The sequence below is a fragment of the Mauremys reevesii genome, linkage group 1 (genome assembly GCF_016161935.1).
Source record: "Mauremys reevesii isolate NIE-2019 linkage group 1, ASM1616193v1, whole genome shotgun sequence".
In the NCBI taxonomy this organism is placed as follows: Eukaryota; Metazoa; Chordata; order Testudines; family Geoemydidae; genus Mauremys; species Mauremys reevesii.
Window position 1 is genome coordinate 38,638,732 of NC_052623.1, and position 14,298 is coordinate 38,653,029.

The following is a 14,298-nucleotide window of genomic DNA, read 5'->3' on the forward strand; positions in this document are numbered from 1 at the left end:
GAGAGAATTGCACATTCCAAATAGATTTGCAAGTCTTGACTCAGCCTTCAGCATGTGGCTGAGTCCTGTCCTTCCTATATTGAAGCTTTCAATATAGGAAGGACAGGGAGACCCACCTTCAGGTTTTCCTAATGACTAAATCAACAAGACTTGCTTCTGAACTGGGCTTACTTAGAGAACCCTGAGTCGAATCACAAGTACAATGACAGCATCATCCTCAGACAGATCACAAGTGTCAGGTACTGCCTTCCAGTAGTCAGACCTAGTGGTTGGAGCGGAGGTCAAAGCCAGACCATAGGGTTGGGACTGGGCCAAGGGCAGTGCTGAAACAGGGATCTGGGCACAGGTCCTGGTCAGAACCATAGACAAGCCAAAATAAGTACCATAGCTGGAGTCCAGATGCAGGCCAAAGGTTGAAGCCGGGTGGTCAGAGTCCTTGGATAAGGCAAATCAGTACCATAGCTGGAGTCCAGTTACAGGCCAAAGTTTGAAGCTGCGTGGTCAGAGTCTGAGGGTCCGGAGGGGTGGTCAGGAGGCAGAGGTATGGCTGGCGTGGGTTAGCTATAGGGCTGGAGCAAGATCAAAGTAGGGCAAAGACAAGCCTGGAGCAGACTGGAATAGGGCTTGTGCAAGGCTGGGGCAGAAACAGGAACTAAATCAAAAGCAGGCTGGAAGTCTAGAGAGTGCTGCCACATGCTGAAGGCTGAGTCACTGCAGGCTCTGTTGGAAGGGTAAGTCAGTGCAGCTGAGTTGTTGCTGCATGCCTGACTGATGACTCACTACGGTTCTGTTGGAAGGGCAGCTAAGTGAACAGCCTTGGGTTGGCTGTTGGTTTGTCTCACAACAGGGAGCTACAAATCCCAGGGGTAGGTTACCCACCAGAGCTTCCACTAAGAGGAAAACATCCCCGTGGCACTGAACATTATCTGGGACTTTGTATCCCACAGTGGTTCCTGCTGAAGCTCAGTCCCAGGTTGGTTCCAACGATATGGTACTGAATCATCCAGCACTGAAAACCAGAGTATGGCACTAGCCCCGGCAGTGTCTATCTCAGTGGTGCCAGCACTGACCCTCTTGGCACTGGAACCAAGCCAGTTGGAAATTGCTATACCAACACAAGAAAACCTGGTTCTCACACACCTGTCTATGCTGTCCCACATGGCACTGTTTAGATACTCAGCACCAATGGATCTGCATACACCCAAAACCACAGTTTTCCTCATTATCAACTTCAGCCTTACGCTTGGCACTGACTTTTTTTAGTAGTGCAGCATAGTCAGTCCCTAACATTCTGAGGACCACGATACAGCTCATGGATCTAAGCCATGCATTCTCCCAGGCTTCATCTTCAGAATCAGAGGGTTAAGAAGTTCCACTGCAGTAATATATTTACTCACCACAACCCTCAACATTTTATAGAGGGTCCAGACACTCCTCATGAAAGAGAAACTGGGACCCACAGAATCCAGGCTTGTGGTGTCCTGCTCCCTTGACACCAGATGCTTACCCATCAATGTCCATATGCCCTTTTGGCACTACTGAAAGACTGTTTTCGCCACAGCACTGCACATTCTGATATCCCAACACCCCTCCTGGTTCCTACACAACTGAAACAGAGAAGGGGGAAACAGAAGAGCAGGCACTGGGAGGTGACCTACCCTGACTGAAGCTGTAGTCCTCATCCCCCAGTGAGACTGTAGTGCCACCCACAGCCCCACAAATTGATAACTATAAGGGTTTCTAAGACCTCATAGACTCATAGACTTTAAGGTCAGAAGGGACCATTATGATCATCTAGTCTGACCTCCTGCACAATGCAGGCCACAGAATCTCACCCATCCACTTCTCTAACAAACCCCTAACCTATGTCTGAGTTATTGAAGTCCTCAAATTGTGGTTTGAAGACCTCAAGCTGCAGAGAATCCTCCAGCAAGTGACCCGTGCCCCATGCTGCAGAGGAAGGCGAAAAACCTCCAGGGCCTCTGCCAATCTTCCCTGGAGGAAAATTCCTTCCCGACCCCAAATATGGCGATCAGTTAAACCCTGAGCATGTGGGCAAGACTCACCAGCCAGCACCCAGGAAAGAATTCTCTGTAGTAACTCAGATCCCACCCCATCTAACATCCCATCACAGACCACTGGACATACTTACCTGCTGATAATCAAAGATCAATTGCCACATTAATTGCTAAAATTATCCCATCATACCATCCCCTCCATAAACTTATCAAGCTTAGTCTTAAAGCCAGATATGTCTTTTGCCCCCACTACTCCCCTTGGAAGGCTGTTCCAGAACTTCACTCCTCTAATGGTTAGAAACCTTCGTCTAATTTCAAGTCTAAACTTCCTAGTGTCCAGTTTATATCCATTTGTCCTTGTGTCCACATTGGTACTAAGCTTAAATAATTCCTCTCCCTCCCTAATATTAATCCCTCTGATATATTTATAAAGATATGATATAAATATAAATATCATATCCCCCCTCAACCTTCTTTTGGTTAGGCTAAACAAGCCAAGTTCTTTGAGTCTCCTTTCATAAGACAGGTTTTCCATTCCTCTGATCATCCTAGTAGCCCATCTCTGAACCTGTTCCAGTTTGAATTCATCCTTCTTAAACATGGGAGACCAGAACTGCACACAGTATTCCAGATGAGGTCTCACCAGTGCCTTATATAACGGTACTAACACCTCCTTATTTTTGCTGAAAATACCTCGCTTGATGCATCCGAAAACTGCATTAGACCTATTAAAGAGAATGGCTGAGGCCCTCCAAATCCCTATTGAGGGAGGTACAAGAACAAACACAAGTTGGTGGACGTACTTCAAGCTTCTTCAGCAGGGAAGACAGCCGTCCTTGTTAGTGAGGCTGTCATGGACCCAGCCAGAACCTTGTGTCAGACACCTGTGTCAGCACCACCTACATCTTGCAGGGCAGATAAAAAATATGAGATGCCTCCTAAGGGTGTGGAATAATTTTACACGCAGCATACCTCATCCTCCCTTGTTGTGAACAGAAAGTGAACGAAAAGGCCACACAATTCAAATCCACAGGAAAAGAACCAAAAAATCTTGATTTATTTGGTGGAAAGCCAACTCCTCATCAAGCCTACATTAGTGATATATGCCTTCTGCATACATGAGAGACTGTTTGCCTTTGATGACCGCCTTCCCAATGACGTCTGTGAGGACTTTATGTCACTATTAATGAAGGTCAGCTTGTAGCTGGAATGAGACTCCAAGCAGCACTCAATGTGGCGGATATGACTGCCAGATCAATGGCAATGGCTGTTGTTTTGCATCAGGCATCATGTCTTCCGGGACTGGGTTTCCTAAGAGAAGTCAAGATAATGGTGGAGGACTTGCCTTTTGAAGGAGCTGAATTGTTCAGCTCTAAGATAGACGAGGCCCTCCATACACTTAAGGCTTTACAGGGCACCTTGCCTTCCTTTGGAGTCTACACACCAGTTTCTCAGAGGAAACAAATGAAACAACACTATTCCTCACGGAGACCAATCCAGCTGCTCTTTCACCATCAAAAGTCTTCAGAACCACACAGGAAATGGTAGCATTTTCCCAGGAGAAGACACAACCCACTGCTTCATTACAAACTACAAAGTCTTCCAGTCCCAGAAGCAGTGATTGTGATGGGATGGTTGAGAGATGAGTTCTGCCAGCAACAACTCCAGAAATCAACAACCTCCCCTTCGGAAATTGGTTAGCTTAATTCAGGCACACTTGACCCCTTATCACCACTGATCAATGGGCCATGGAGGCGATAACTCAGGGGTTCTCCATCCAGTTCCAAGGACTGAATTCATTAACGTGATCCTGGACTCCTCCATGTCCAAGGCCTGCTTCCCTAATTCTTCAACTAGAAAGAAACCCCAGTGCTGATATGTGGTCATGATTTGCCTTCCTATGTCAAATGGCCACCTGAACATTTGTGATGCCGCATGCCAGACTTCACCTCTGCTGCTTGCAAGGCTGGTTGAAGTTGGTCTGCACACCTTCCAGATATCACCTGGACACGCCTCTCGTCAGACCAGGGGGATGAGGTGGACGAGGCTTTCTTCCAGCAACTAACAGAAGTTGCTAGATCACAGGCCCTGGTTCTCATGGGTGACTTTAATCACCCCGATATCTGCTGGGAGATCAATACAGCAGTGCACAGACAATCCAGAAAGTTTCTGGAAAGTGTAGGGGACAATTTCCTGGTGCAAGTGCTGGAGGAACCAACTAGGGGAAAAGCTCTTCTTGACCTGCTGCTCACAAACAGGGAAGAAATAGTAGAGGAAGCAATAGTGGATGGGAACCTGGGAGGCAGTGACCATGAGATGGTCAAGTTCAGGATCCTGACACAAGGAAGAAAGGAGAGCAGTAGAACAGAGACCCTGGACTTCAGAAAAGCAGACTTTGACTCCCTCAGGGAACTGATGGGCAAGGTCCCCTGGGAGAATAACATGACGGGGAAAGGAGTCGAGGAAAGCTGGCTATATTTTAAAGAATACTTATTGAGGTTGCAGGAACAAACCATCCCGATGTGTAGGAAGAAAAGTAAATATGGCAGGCGACCAGCTTGGCTTAACAGTGAAATCCTTGCTCATCTTAAACACAAAAAAGCAGCTTACAAGAAGTGGAAGATTGGACAAATAACCAGGGAGGAGTATAAAAGTATTGCTCAGGCATGCAGGAGTGAAATTAGGAAGGCCAAATCACACTTGGAGTTGCAGCTAGCTGGAGATGTTAAGAGTAACAAGAAGGGTTTCTTCAGGTATGTTAGCAACAAGAAGAAAGTCAAGGAAAGTGTGGGCCCCTTGCTGAATGAGGGAGGGAACCTAGTGACAGAGGATGTGGGGAAAGCTAGTGTACTCAATGCTTTTTTTGCCTCTGTCTTCACAGACAAGGTCAGCTCCCAGACAGCTGCACTCTGCAGCACGGTATGGGGAGGAGGTGACCAGCTCTCTGTGGAGAAAGAAGTAGTTCGGGACTATTTAGAAAAGCTGGACGAGCACAAGTCCATGGGGCCAGATGCACTGCATCCGAGGGTGCTAAAGGAGTTGGCCGATGAGATTGCAGAGCCATTGGCCATTATCTTTGAAAAATCATGGCGATCAGGGGAGGTCCTGGATGACTGGAAAAAAGCTAATGTAGTGCCTATCTTTAAAAAAGGGAAGAAGGAAGATCCAGGGAACTACAGGTCAGTCAGTCTCACCTCAGTCCCTGGAAAAATCATGGAACAGGTCCTCAAGGAATCAATTCTGAACCACTTAAAGGAGGGGAAAGTGATCAGGAACAGTCAGCATGGATTCACCAAGGGCAAGTCATGCCTGACTAACCTAATTGCCTTCTATGATGAGATAACCGGCTCTGTGGATGAGGGGAAAGCAGTGGATGTGCTATTTCTGGACTTTAGCAAAGCTTTTGATACAGTCTCCCACAGTATTCTTGCCAACAAGTTAAAGAAGTCTGGGCTGGATGAATGGACGGTAAGGTGGATAGAAAACTGGCTAGATGGTCGGGCTCAACGGGTAGTGATCAATGGTTCCATGTCTAGTTGGCATCCGGTATCAAGTGGAGTGCCCCAAGGGTCGGTGCTGGGGCCGGTTTTGTTCAATATCTTCATTAACGATCTCTAGGATGGTGTGGACTGCACCCTTAGCAAGTTTGCAGATGACACTAAACTGGGAGGAGTGGTTGATACGCTGGAAGGTAGGAATAGGATACAGAGGGACCTAGACAAATTAGAGGTTTGGGCCAAAAGAAATATGATGAGGTTCAACAAGGACAAGTGCAGAGTCCTGCACTTAGGACGGAAGAATCCCATGCACTGCTACAGACTAGGGACCGAATGGCTGGGCAGCAGTTCTGTAGAAAAGGACCTAGGGGTTATGGTGGACGAAAAGCTGAATATGAGTCAACAGTGTGCCCTTGTTGCCAAGAAGGCTAATGGCATTTTGGGTTGTATAAGTAGGGGCATTTCCAGCAGATCAAGGGATGTGATCATTCCCCTCTATTCAGCACTGGTGAGGCCTCATCTGGAGTACTGTGTCCAGTTTTGGGCCCCACACTACAAGAAGGATGTGGATAAATTGGAGAAAGTCCAGCGGAGGGCAACAAAAATGATTAGGGGGCTGGAGCACATGACTTATGAGGAGAGGCTGAGGGAACTGGGATTGTTTAGCCTGCAGAAGAGAAGAATGAGGGGGGATTTGATAGCTGCTTTCAACTACCTGAAAGGGGGTTCCAAAGAGGATGGATCTAGACTGTTCTCAGTGGTAGAAGATGACAGAACAAGGAGTAATGGTCTCAAGTTGCAGAGGGGGAGGTTTAGGTTGGACATTAGGAAAAACTTTTTCACTAGTGGGGTGGTGAAGAAATGGAATGAGTTACCTAGGGAGAAGGTGGAATCTCCTTTCTTAGAGGTTTTTAAGGTCAGGCTTGACAAAGCCCTGGCTGGGATGATTTAGTTGAGCAGGGGGTTGGACTAGATGACCTCCTGAGGTCCCTTCCAACCCTGAGATTCTATGATTCTATGATCCTTCCATTGGTCCGATCCTCACTGAGATGGATAGGTGCATGCAGAGGAGTCTCCTTTATAGCATCCCTACCATCCAAGACTATTGTCACAGATGTATCCCTACAGGGATGGGGCACTCATATGGATAAACAAATGACACAGGGTCTATGGTCTCTGAGAAAGAGGAGAATGTACATCAGTCACCTAGAGCTCAGAGCTGTACAGAAGGCCTACAAGTCCTTTCTCCACCTAACAGGACAGTCAGTTCAAATCATGACAAAAACATGAGACCACTATGTTTTACATCAACAAACAAGGCAATACTAGGTTTTCCCCACTCTGCCAGAAAGCAGTCAAATTCTGGAACTGGTGCATTAACCAACTGTCAAGTGACTGGGACATGGGCAGTTGTGCCTAGTGGAGCAGGAGTCGTGCCTAATGGTTAGAACAGGGGTCAGTGGCCAGACGTTGGAGTCCAGGGTCAGAATCAGAATCAGAGACCAGATACTAGAGGCAACGGTCGGACCCAGAGTCAGGAGCCAGGAGTTGGAGTGCAGGGTCAGAACCAAGTTGCCTGGAGTGAGGCAAGGCAGGGGCAAGGCTGGTACCATGGCAGGAATGGGAACAAAGCAGGCACAGGAGCTATGATAGCTGTGGGCAAACGCTTTGAGCAGCCACTGAATTGCAGCTGCTACTAGGTCAGACCAAAGGTCCTTCTAGCCCAGTATCCTGTCTTCCGACAGTGGCCAATGCCAGGTGCCCCAGAGGGAAGTCATCAAGTGATCCATCCGCTGTTGCCCATTCCCAGCTTCTGGGAAACTGAGGCTAGGGACACCATCCCTGCCCCTCCTGGCTAATAGCCATTGTTGGACCTATCCTCCATGAATTTATTTAGTTCTTTTAAAAACCTTGTTATAGTCCTGGCCCTCACAACATCCTCTGGCAAGGAGTTCCATGGGTTGACTGTGCATTGTGTGACTTATAAACACTGGAGCTATGTTGGTCAGGCATAGTCACAGTGGGGCAACCTGGCTAGCAGATAAAACTCCTGGCCAGATAAGCAGTTATTTGGCTAAGCATTAATTCTTAGCCAGATAATGCCTAGCTAGATAATGCCAAAGAACTGGTAACAGTATATATATTAACAATTGATTAACAATTGACCAATCAGTAAAAGCATGAGGGAGTTATTAATAGGTAAATTCATTAACAAATGAGGAATTGTTGCCGGGTAATTAGTAATTGTTGCAGTGCAGAGTAAGACTAGTACCCTTCACATGAATCATAACCATAACAGGACCCTGAGACTCGCACTCCTCAAGCCAGGAGTCCCTTCTCAACATGTGCAGATCCACAAAGATTACACAGTGAATATTGTGATTGACAGCCCTAGGCTGCACTCACTCTACTGGTCCTGTGCTGTTAGTAAAGCATACAGGACTGAGCCTGTGGTTGCCAGAATATAGGGTCCTTCTAATAGTTTGGGGTGAAATGGGATGAAAGCCAAAGTTTGTGAAGAACGGACTTTGCTGGTGGGAGCATGGGTTGTGTTACTGTAAACGAATTTGGCCAAAGACAACAGCTGAAGTACTGTTCCAATGTCTGGTTGACTTTTCTGATCTGGTTGTAAGTGTGTGGGTGGTAGACAGTTGAGAGGAGGGGTGTGGTGTTGAGAAGATAAAGGAATTCCTGCCAAAACAGGGAGGCAAATTGGGTGCCTCAATCAGAAATGATGTGTTCTGGCATGCCGTGGTATTGGAAGATGTGTTCCAAAAAAAGCCATGCCATTTCACGGCTGATGGAAGAGTACAATAGGGGATGAAATGGGACATTTTCATCAGGAGGTCCACCACTGTCAGAATGACTGAGTGCCCTTGCAAGTGGGGCTGCTCCACAATGAAGGCTATAGAGAGGGTAGATCAAGGGCATAGGGATGTGGGAAGGGATGGAGATGGCTCACAAGTCTCACATGTGGCTTTTGGGGCTTGGCATAGAGTGGCTTAGCCAGAATCAAATTTAGAATGATATGTAAATAGTGGTCATGGAGTTCTTCATTCTCATAGAAGATGAGAATGTTATCGATTGCATACTGTGATATGATTTAGTGCCCAGTAATCAACACAGCACTGGAGAGAGAGCCATCATTCTTGGCTACAAAGCTGGGGCACTAGCTGGGGAGAAAGGAATGAATCCTTTCACAGGTTTTACTCTGGATACTCCTGGAGGGCCTGGAGGTCTTTTTCACAGAAAGTGTGTCTGAAGGGAATCTCCATCCTTTGGCAGAGTTCAGTGGGGCAGTTGTAACTGTGGTAAGGTATCTGCCTTCTGTTTTTTTGAACATCCTGGTGAACTCCAGGTATTTGACAAGAATATTAGGTGTCACTGGACTTGCTACTCTGCTCTCTGAGATATTGAGGGTTAGAGTGCACCACAGAGTGTGATCTATTGTGAACCAGGACTAAAGAGGCATTCTTGTCAGCACTGCAGAGTGTGGAAGAGCACTGTCCTTGATTGACAGCTGATTAAGGGGTTGTGGGTGACAAACCAAGGGGTGCCAAGAATGACTGGCAATTGTGAGGAGCAGATCATCCAGAACTGCATGATTTCCTAGTGGCTGCCACTGGTGATGACCTCCGGGGTGCCATTTGATATGTGATGGGCCACAAAGAGAGGGATGACCCATCAGTCTCAATGAGCTTGGGGGAGTTTTTGTGGAGGGTAGGAATCTGATGACTCTTGACAAATTCTTGGTTGATTAAGTTACTGGATACATCCTAGTCAACCAATTTCTCCAAGCAGAGGTTAGTCATTGCAGGGTGCAGGAGGTGAAGGGGAAGACAAAGGGGAGTGGTGTGCTGGTTAGGGGTTGTCAGGATTCCGGCAGAGCCGTGGCAGAGCAGCTCATGGTGGGGGCAGAGTGGAGTACTGACTCGGCCCTGGCTCCGCTTCTGGGGCTGGGTCCTGGCATTTCCCAGCCTCAGGGGGTGGCATTGTTTCTTGGACAGATGTGGCACAAATGCCTGGATTCCCCAGAATATAAGTGGGGTCCTACAGCCTGGCACTGGCTCTTTCATTAGTAGAGAGGTGAGGGAAAACTTGATTGATTTGCATTGCCTCGAGGTCTGGTAAATTGCCCAGCATCCCATCAAATGGAAAGGTCTGGCGTATATGCCCTTGCAGCAGAGCATGAGAACCGAAGAGCGTATATATTCTCCCTAGCTACTGCTGGCCAAAAAGACTCTGATCTCTGACACACAAGGTGCATGCATACCATCAGTGGAATGTGCCTATGGACAACTCATCTCAAACTCCAGTTACTGTTTACTGAGTAACTTTGTTTTATCAATGCTTTGTCATTTAATTATTTAATACTATTTGCAGTTTCCTTGCCAAAAGAGGAGTGAGAGAAGACATTGCAACCTTTGATGCCCGTAACATTCCAAAGGAAATACGAGAGAGTGTAGAAGAACTTCTGTCTAAAAACAAGACATCTTTTGATCCAAAGGTAACTCTTTTATTCCATTACATTAAAAAAAAAAGGACTAGCTTCTGTGGTCCACCAAGATCACTGTGCGCTACGGACACAGTGCTAAGTGGACTTAAACTGATAGGAGGTAGCCAGTGGAGAATTCTACCAAGAGAGGGGAAGGCTATCAGTAGAAACAGAGAGAGATTTGGCAAAGGAGGCTCTACTGCCTTTTGCCCCAGTTGCCTCACCATCCTTAGTGTAAGGGGGTTTGTTAGACGTGGGACATGGATGAGATGAGAAGTGGGGGTGTGATAAATGACAGGCCTCAGGGACCTTATGGCAATGGCATAAATTAGGGTTGTGGCGGAGCCAGGCAGCTCTGAATCTGGGATCCTCAACCTGCTCCCTGTGACCTCCCTGCAGTCAGAACCTTACCTCTAATTTTAATTAACAAAAGAGACTAAAGTAACCTAATGGGTTAATGGCCTTCAAAGCTTAATTTGAATAAATCAAGGGAGCAATAGTTGTATAAAAGAATTCTACTACATTAGTTCCTTATGTTTTAAAAGGAAGAGTATAAGGATGTGACCTTGCAAATAGGAGACTCATGCTATTGGGCTCGGCACTCTCTCCAAACCCAATTGACTTCCCCGGGGCTTGTCATGGGCACGTGGGTCCACTCAGGTGTTGTCTCTGCAGAAATGGGGCCTAAAATATAATCTCTTTTCATAACAATTTCCCACCCCTCATTTAAAAGATCAGCTCAATAGCACAAAACGGCAAATTTGTAGTCCCTGATATAGTGTCTATGATTAATATAAGAACATAAAAATGGCCATACTGGGTCTGAACAAAGGTCCATCTAGCCCAGTATCCTATCTTTTGACTATGGCCAATGCCAGGTGCCCCAAGAGAGAATGAACAGAACAGATAATCATCAAGTGATCCATCTCCTGTCACCCATTCCCAGCTTCTGGCAAATAGAGTCTAGGGACACCCCCCCACCCACCCACCCATCCTGGCTAATAGCCATGTATGGATCTATCCTCCATAAATTTATCTAGTTATTTTTTGAACCCTATTATAGTTCTGGCCCTCACAACATCCTCTGGCAAGGAGTTCCACAGGTTGACTGTGCATTGTGTGAAGAAATACTTCCTTTTGTTTCTTTTAAACCTGCTGCCTATTAATTTCATTTGGTGACCCCTATTGCTTGTGTTATGAGGAGTAGATAACACTTCCTTATTTACTTTCTCCACACCAGTCATGATTTTATAAACCTCTATCATATCCCACCTTAGTAGTCTCTTTTCCAAGGAGAAAAGTCCCAGTCTTATTAATATTTCCTCATACGGAAGCTGTTCCATACTCCTTATCAATTTTGTATCATCTGCAGATTTTGCCACCTCACTGTTTACCCCTTTTTCCAGATCATTTATGAATATGTTGAATAAGACTGGTCCCACTACAGACCCCTGGGGGACACCACTATTTACTGCTCTCCATTCTGAAAATTGACCATTCATTCCTACTCTTTGTTTCCTATCTTTTAACGAGTTACCAATCGATGAGAGGACCTTCCCTCTTATTCCATGACTGCTTACTTTGTTTAAGAGCCTTTTGTGACGGACCTTGTCAAAGGCTTTCTGAAAATCTAAATATACTATATCCACTGGATGCCCCTTGTCCACATGCTTGTTGACCCCCTAAAGAATTCTAGTACATTGGTGAGACATGATTTCCCTTTAGAAAAACCATGTTGACTCTTCCCCAACAAATTATGTTCATCTATGTGTTTTGACAGTTCTGTTCTTAGTTTCAACCAGTTTGCCCAGTACTGAAGTCAGGCTTACCGGCCTGTAATTGCTGGGGTCACCTCTGGAGCCCTTTTTAAAAATTGGTGTCACATTAGCTATCCTCCAGTCATTTGTTACAGAAGCTGATTTAAATGATAGGTTACAACCGATAGTTAGTAGTTCTGCAGTTTCACATTTGAATTCCTTCAGAACTCTTGGGTGAATACCATTTGGTCCGGGTGACTCATTACTGTTTAATTTATCAATTTGTTCCAAAACCTTCTATAATGTCACCTCAATCTTGGACAGTTCCTCAGATTTGTCACTTAAAAAGAATGGCTCAGGTTTGGGAATTTCCCTCACGTCCTCAGCCAGGAAAATGGATGAAAAGAATTCATTTAGTTTCTCTGCAATGGCCTAATTGTCATAGAGTGCTCCTTTAGCACAGGGGCGGGCAAACTTTTTGGCCTGAGGGCCATATCGGGTTTCAAAAATTGTATGGAGGGCCGGTTAGGGGAGGCTGTGCCTCCCCAAACAGCCAGGTGTGGCCCGGGCCCTCCCACCTATCCTCATCCACTTCACCCTGCTCCCTGTCCCCTGACCGCCTACGGAACACCCACCCCTGACTGCTCCCTGCCACCCCATCCAACCCCCCCTCCTTCCTGACTGCCCCTGGGACCCCTGCACCCATTCAACTCCCCGTTCCCTGCCCTCTGACTGCCCTGACCCCTATCCACACCCCTTCCCCCGACCACCACCCCAAACTCCCTTGTCCTCTATCCAACCCCCATTTCCTATCCCCTGACCACCCCCAGATCCCCTGCCTCTGACTGCCCCCCACCACCCCATCCAACCCCCCCTCCTTCCTGAGTGCCCCTGGGACCCGTGCCCCCATTCAACCCCCCTGCCGCCCAGAGCATTGTGCCGGCAGCACGGTGTGCTGAGGCTGCGGGGGAGGGGGAACAGCAGGGGAGGGGCCAGGGACTAGCATCCCAGGCCAGGATCTCAGGGGCCGGGCAGAAGGATCCCGCGTGCTGTAGTTTGCCCACCTCTGCTTTAGCATCTTGATCGTCCAGTGTCCCAACTGGTTGTTTAGCAGGCTTCCTGTTTCTGATATATATATATTTTTAAATTTGCTATTACTTTTTGAGTCTCTGGCTAGCTGTTCTTCAAAAACTTTTTGGACTTCCTAATTATATTTTTACACTTCATTTGCCAGAATTTATGCTCCTTTCTATTTTCCTCACTAGGATTTAACTTCCACATTTTAAAAGATGCCTTTTTGTGTCTCACTGCTTCTTTTACTTTGTTGGTTAGCCCAAGTGGCACTTTTTTGGTTCTCTAACTGTTTTTTTTAGTTTGGGGTATACATTTAAGTTGAGCCTCTATTATCTTGTCTTTAAAAAGTTTCCATGCAGCTTGCAGAGCTTTCACTTTTGGCACTGTGCCTTTTAATTTCAGTTTAACTAACTTCCTCATTTTTGTGTAGTCTCCCTTTCTGAAATTAAATGCTACTGCGTTGGGCTGCTGTGGTGTTTTCCACGTCACAGGGATGTTAAATTTCATTATATTATGGTCATTATTACCAAGTGGTCCAGCTATATTCATCTCTTGGACCAGATCCTATGCTCTATTTAGGACTAAATCAAGAATTTCCTTTCCTCTTGTGGATTCCAGGACTAGCTGCTCCAAAAAGCAGTCATTTAAGGTGTCAAAAAACTTTATTTCTGCATCCTGCTCTGAGGTGACATGTACCCAATCAATATGAGGATAGTTGAAATCCCCCATTATTACTGAGTTTTTTGTTTTTATAACCTCTTTAATCTCCCTGAGCATTTCACAGTCACTGTGACCATCCTGGTCACGTGGTTGGTAATATATCCCTACTGCTATGTTCTTATTAGTAGAATATGGAATTACTACCCACAGTTTGGTTCATTTAAGTTTTTTACTTCATTTGATTCTATGCTTTCTTTCACATATAGTGCCACTCCCCCACCAGCACAACCTGTTCTGTACTTCCGATATATTTTGTACCCTGGTATTATTGTGTCCCATTGATTATCCTCATTTCATCAAGTTTCTGTGATGCCTGTAATGTCAATATCCTCATTTAATACGAGGCACTCTGGTTCACCCATCTTATTATTTAGACTTCTAGTATTTATATATAAGCATTTTAAAAACTTTTCACTTTTTAGCTGTCTGTCATTACATGATGAAATTGAATGGGGTTCTTTTTGATTTGACTGTTTTTCATCAGGTCCTACCTGTATTTTATCATCTTCCATTCTCTCCTCTTTACTAGGACATACAGAATGCTCCTCCATACCTGTCAGTTTTCCCCCAGTCCTTAGTTTAAAAACTGCTCCATGACCTTTTTAATTTTAAGTGCTAGTAATCTGGTTTCATTTTGGTTTAGGTGGAGCCCATCCTTCCTGTATAGGCTCCCCATTTCCCCCAAAGTTTTCCCAGTTCTTAATAAATTTAAACCCCTCTTCCCTACACCATCATCT

The 14,298-nt window shown here is 46.0% G+C and overlaps 1 protein-coding gene across 5 annotated transcripts in view; it reads left to right on the forward strand.

Moving 5' to 3' along the window:
• Window positions 1–14,298, forward strand: part of DYNC2H1 (dynein cytoplasmic 2 heavy chain 1) — a 359,230-nt gene that overhangs the window by 107,702 nt on the left and 237,230 nt on the right. For all 5 annotated transcript variants that reach the window (XR_005601173.1, XR_005601157.1, XM_039546469.1 and 2 more), the window contains exon 58: window positions 9,899–10,022. Coding sequence is in view for 3 of the 5 variants with exons in the window: in XM_039546469.1 (XP_039402403.1) it covers window positions 9,899–10,022 (124 nt within the window). In the remaining 2 variants the exon portion in view is untranslated. The remainder of the gene's footprint in view (window positions 1–9,898; window positions 10,023–14,298) is intronic.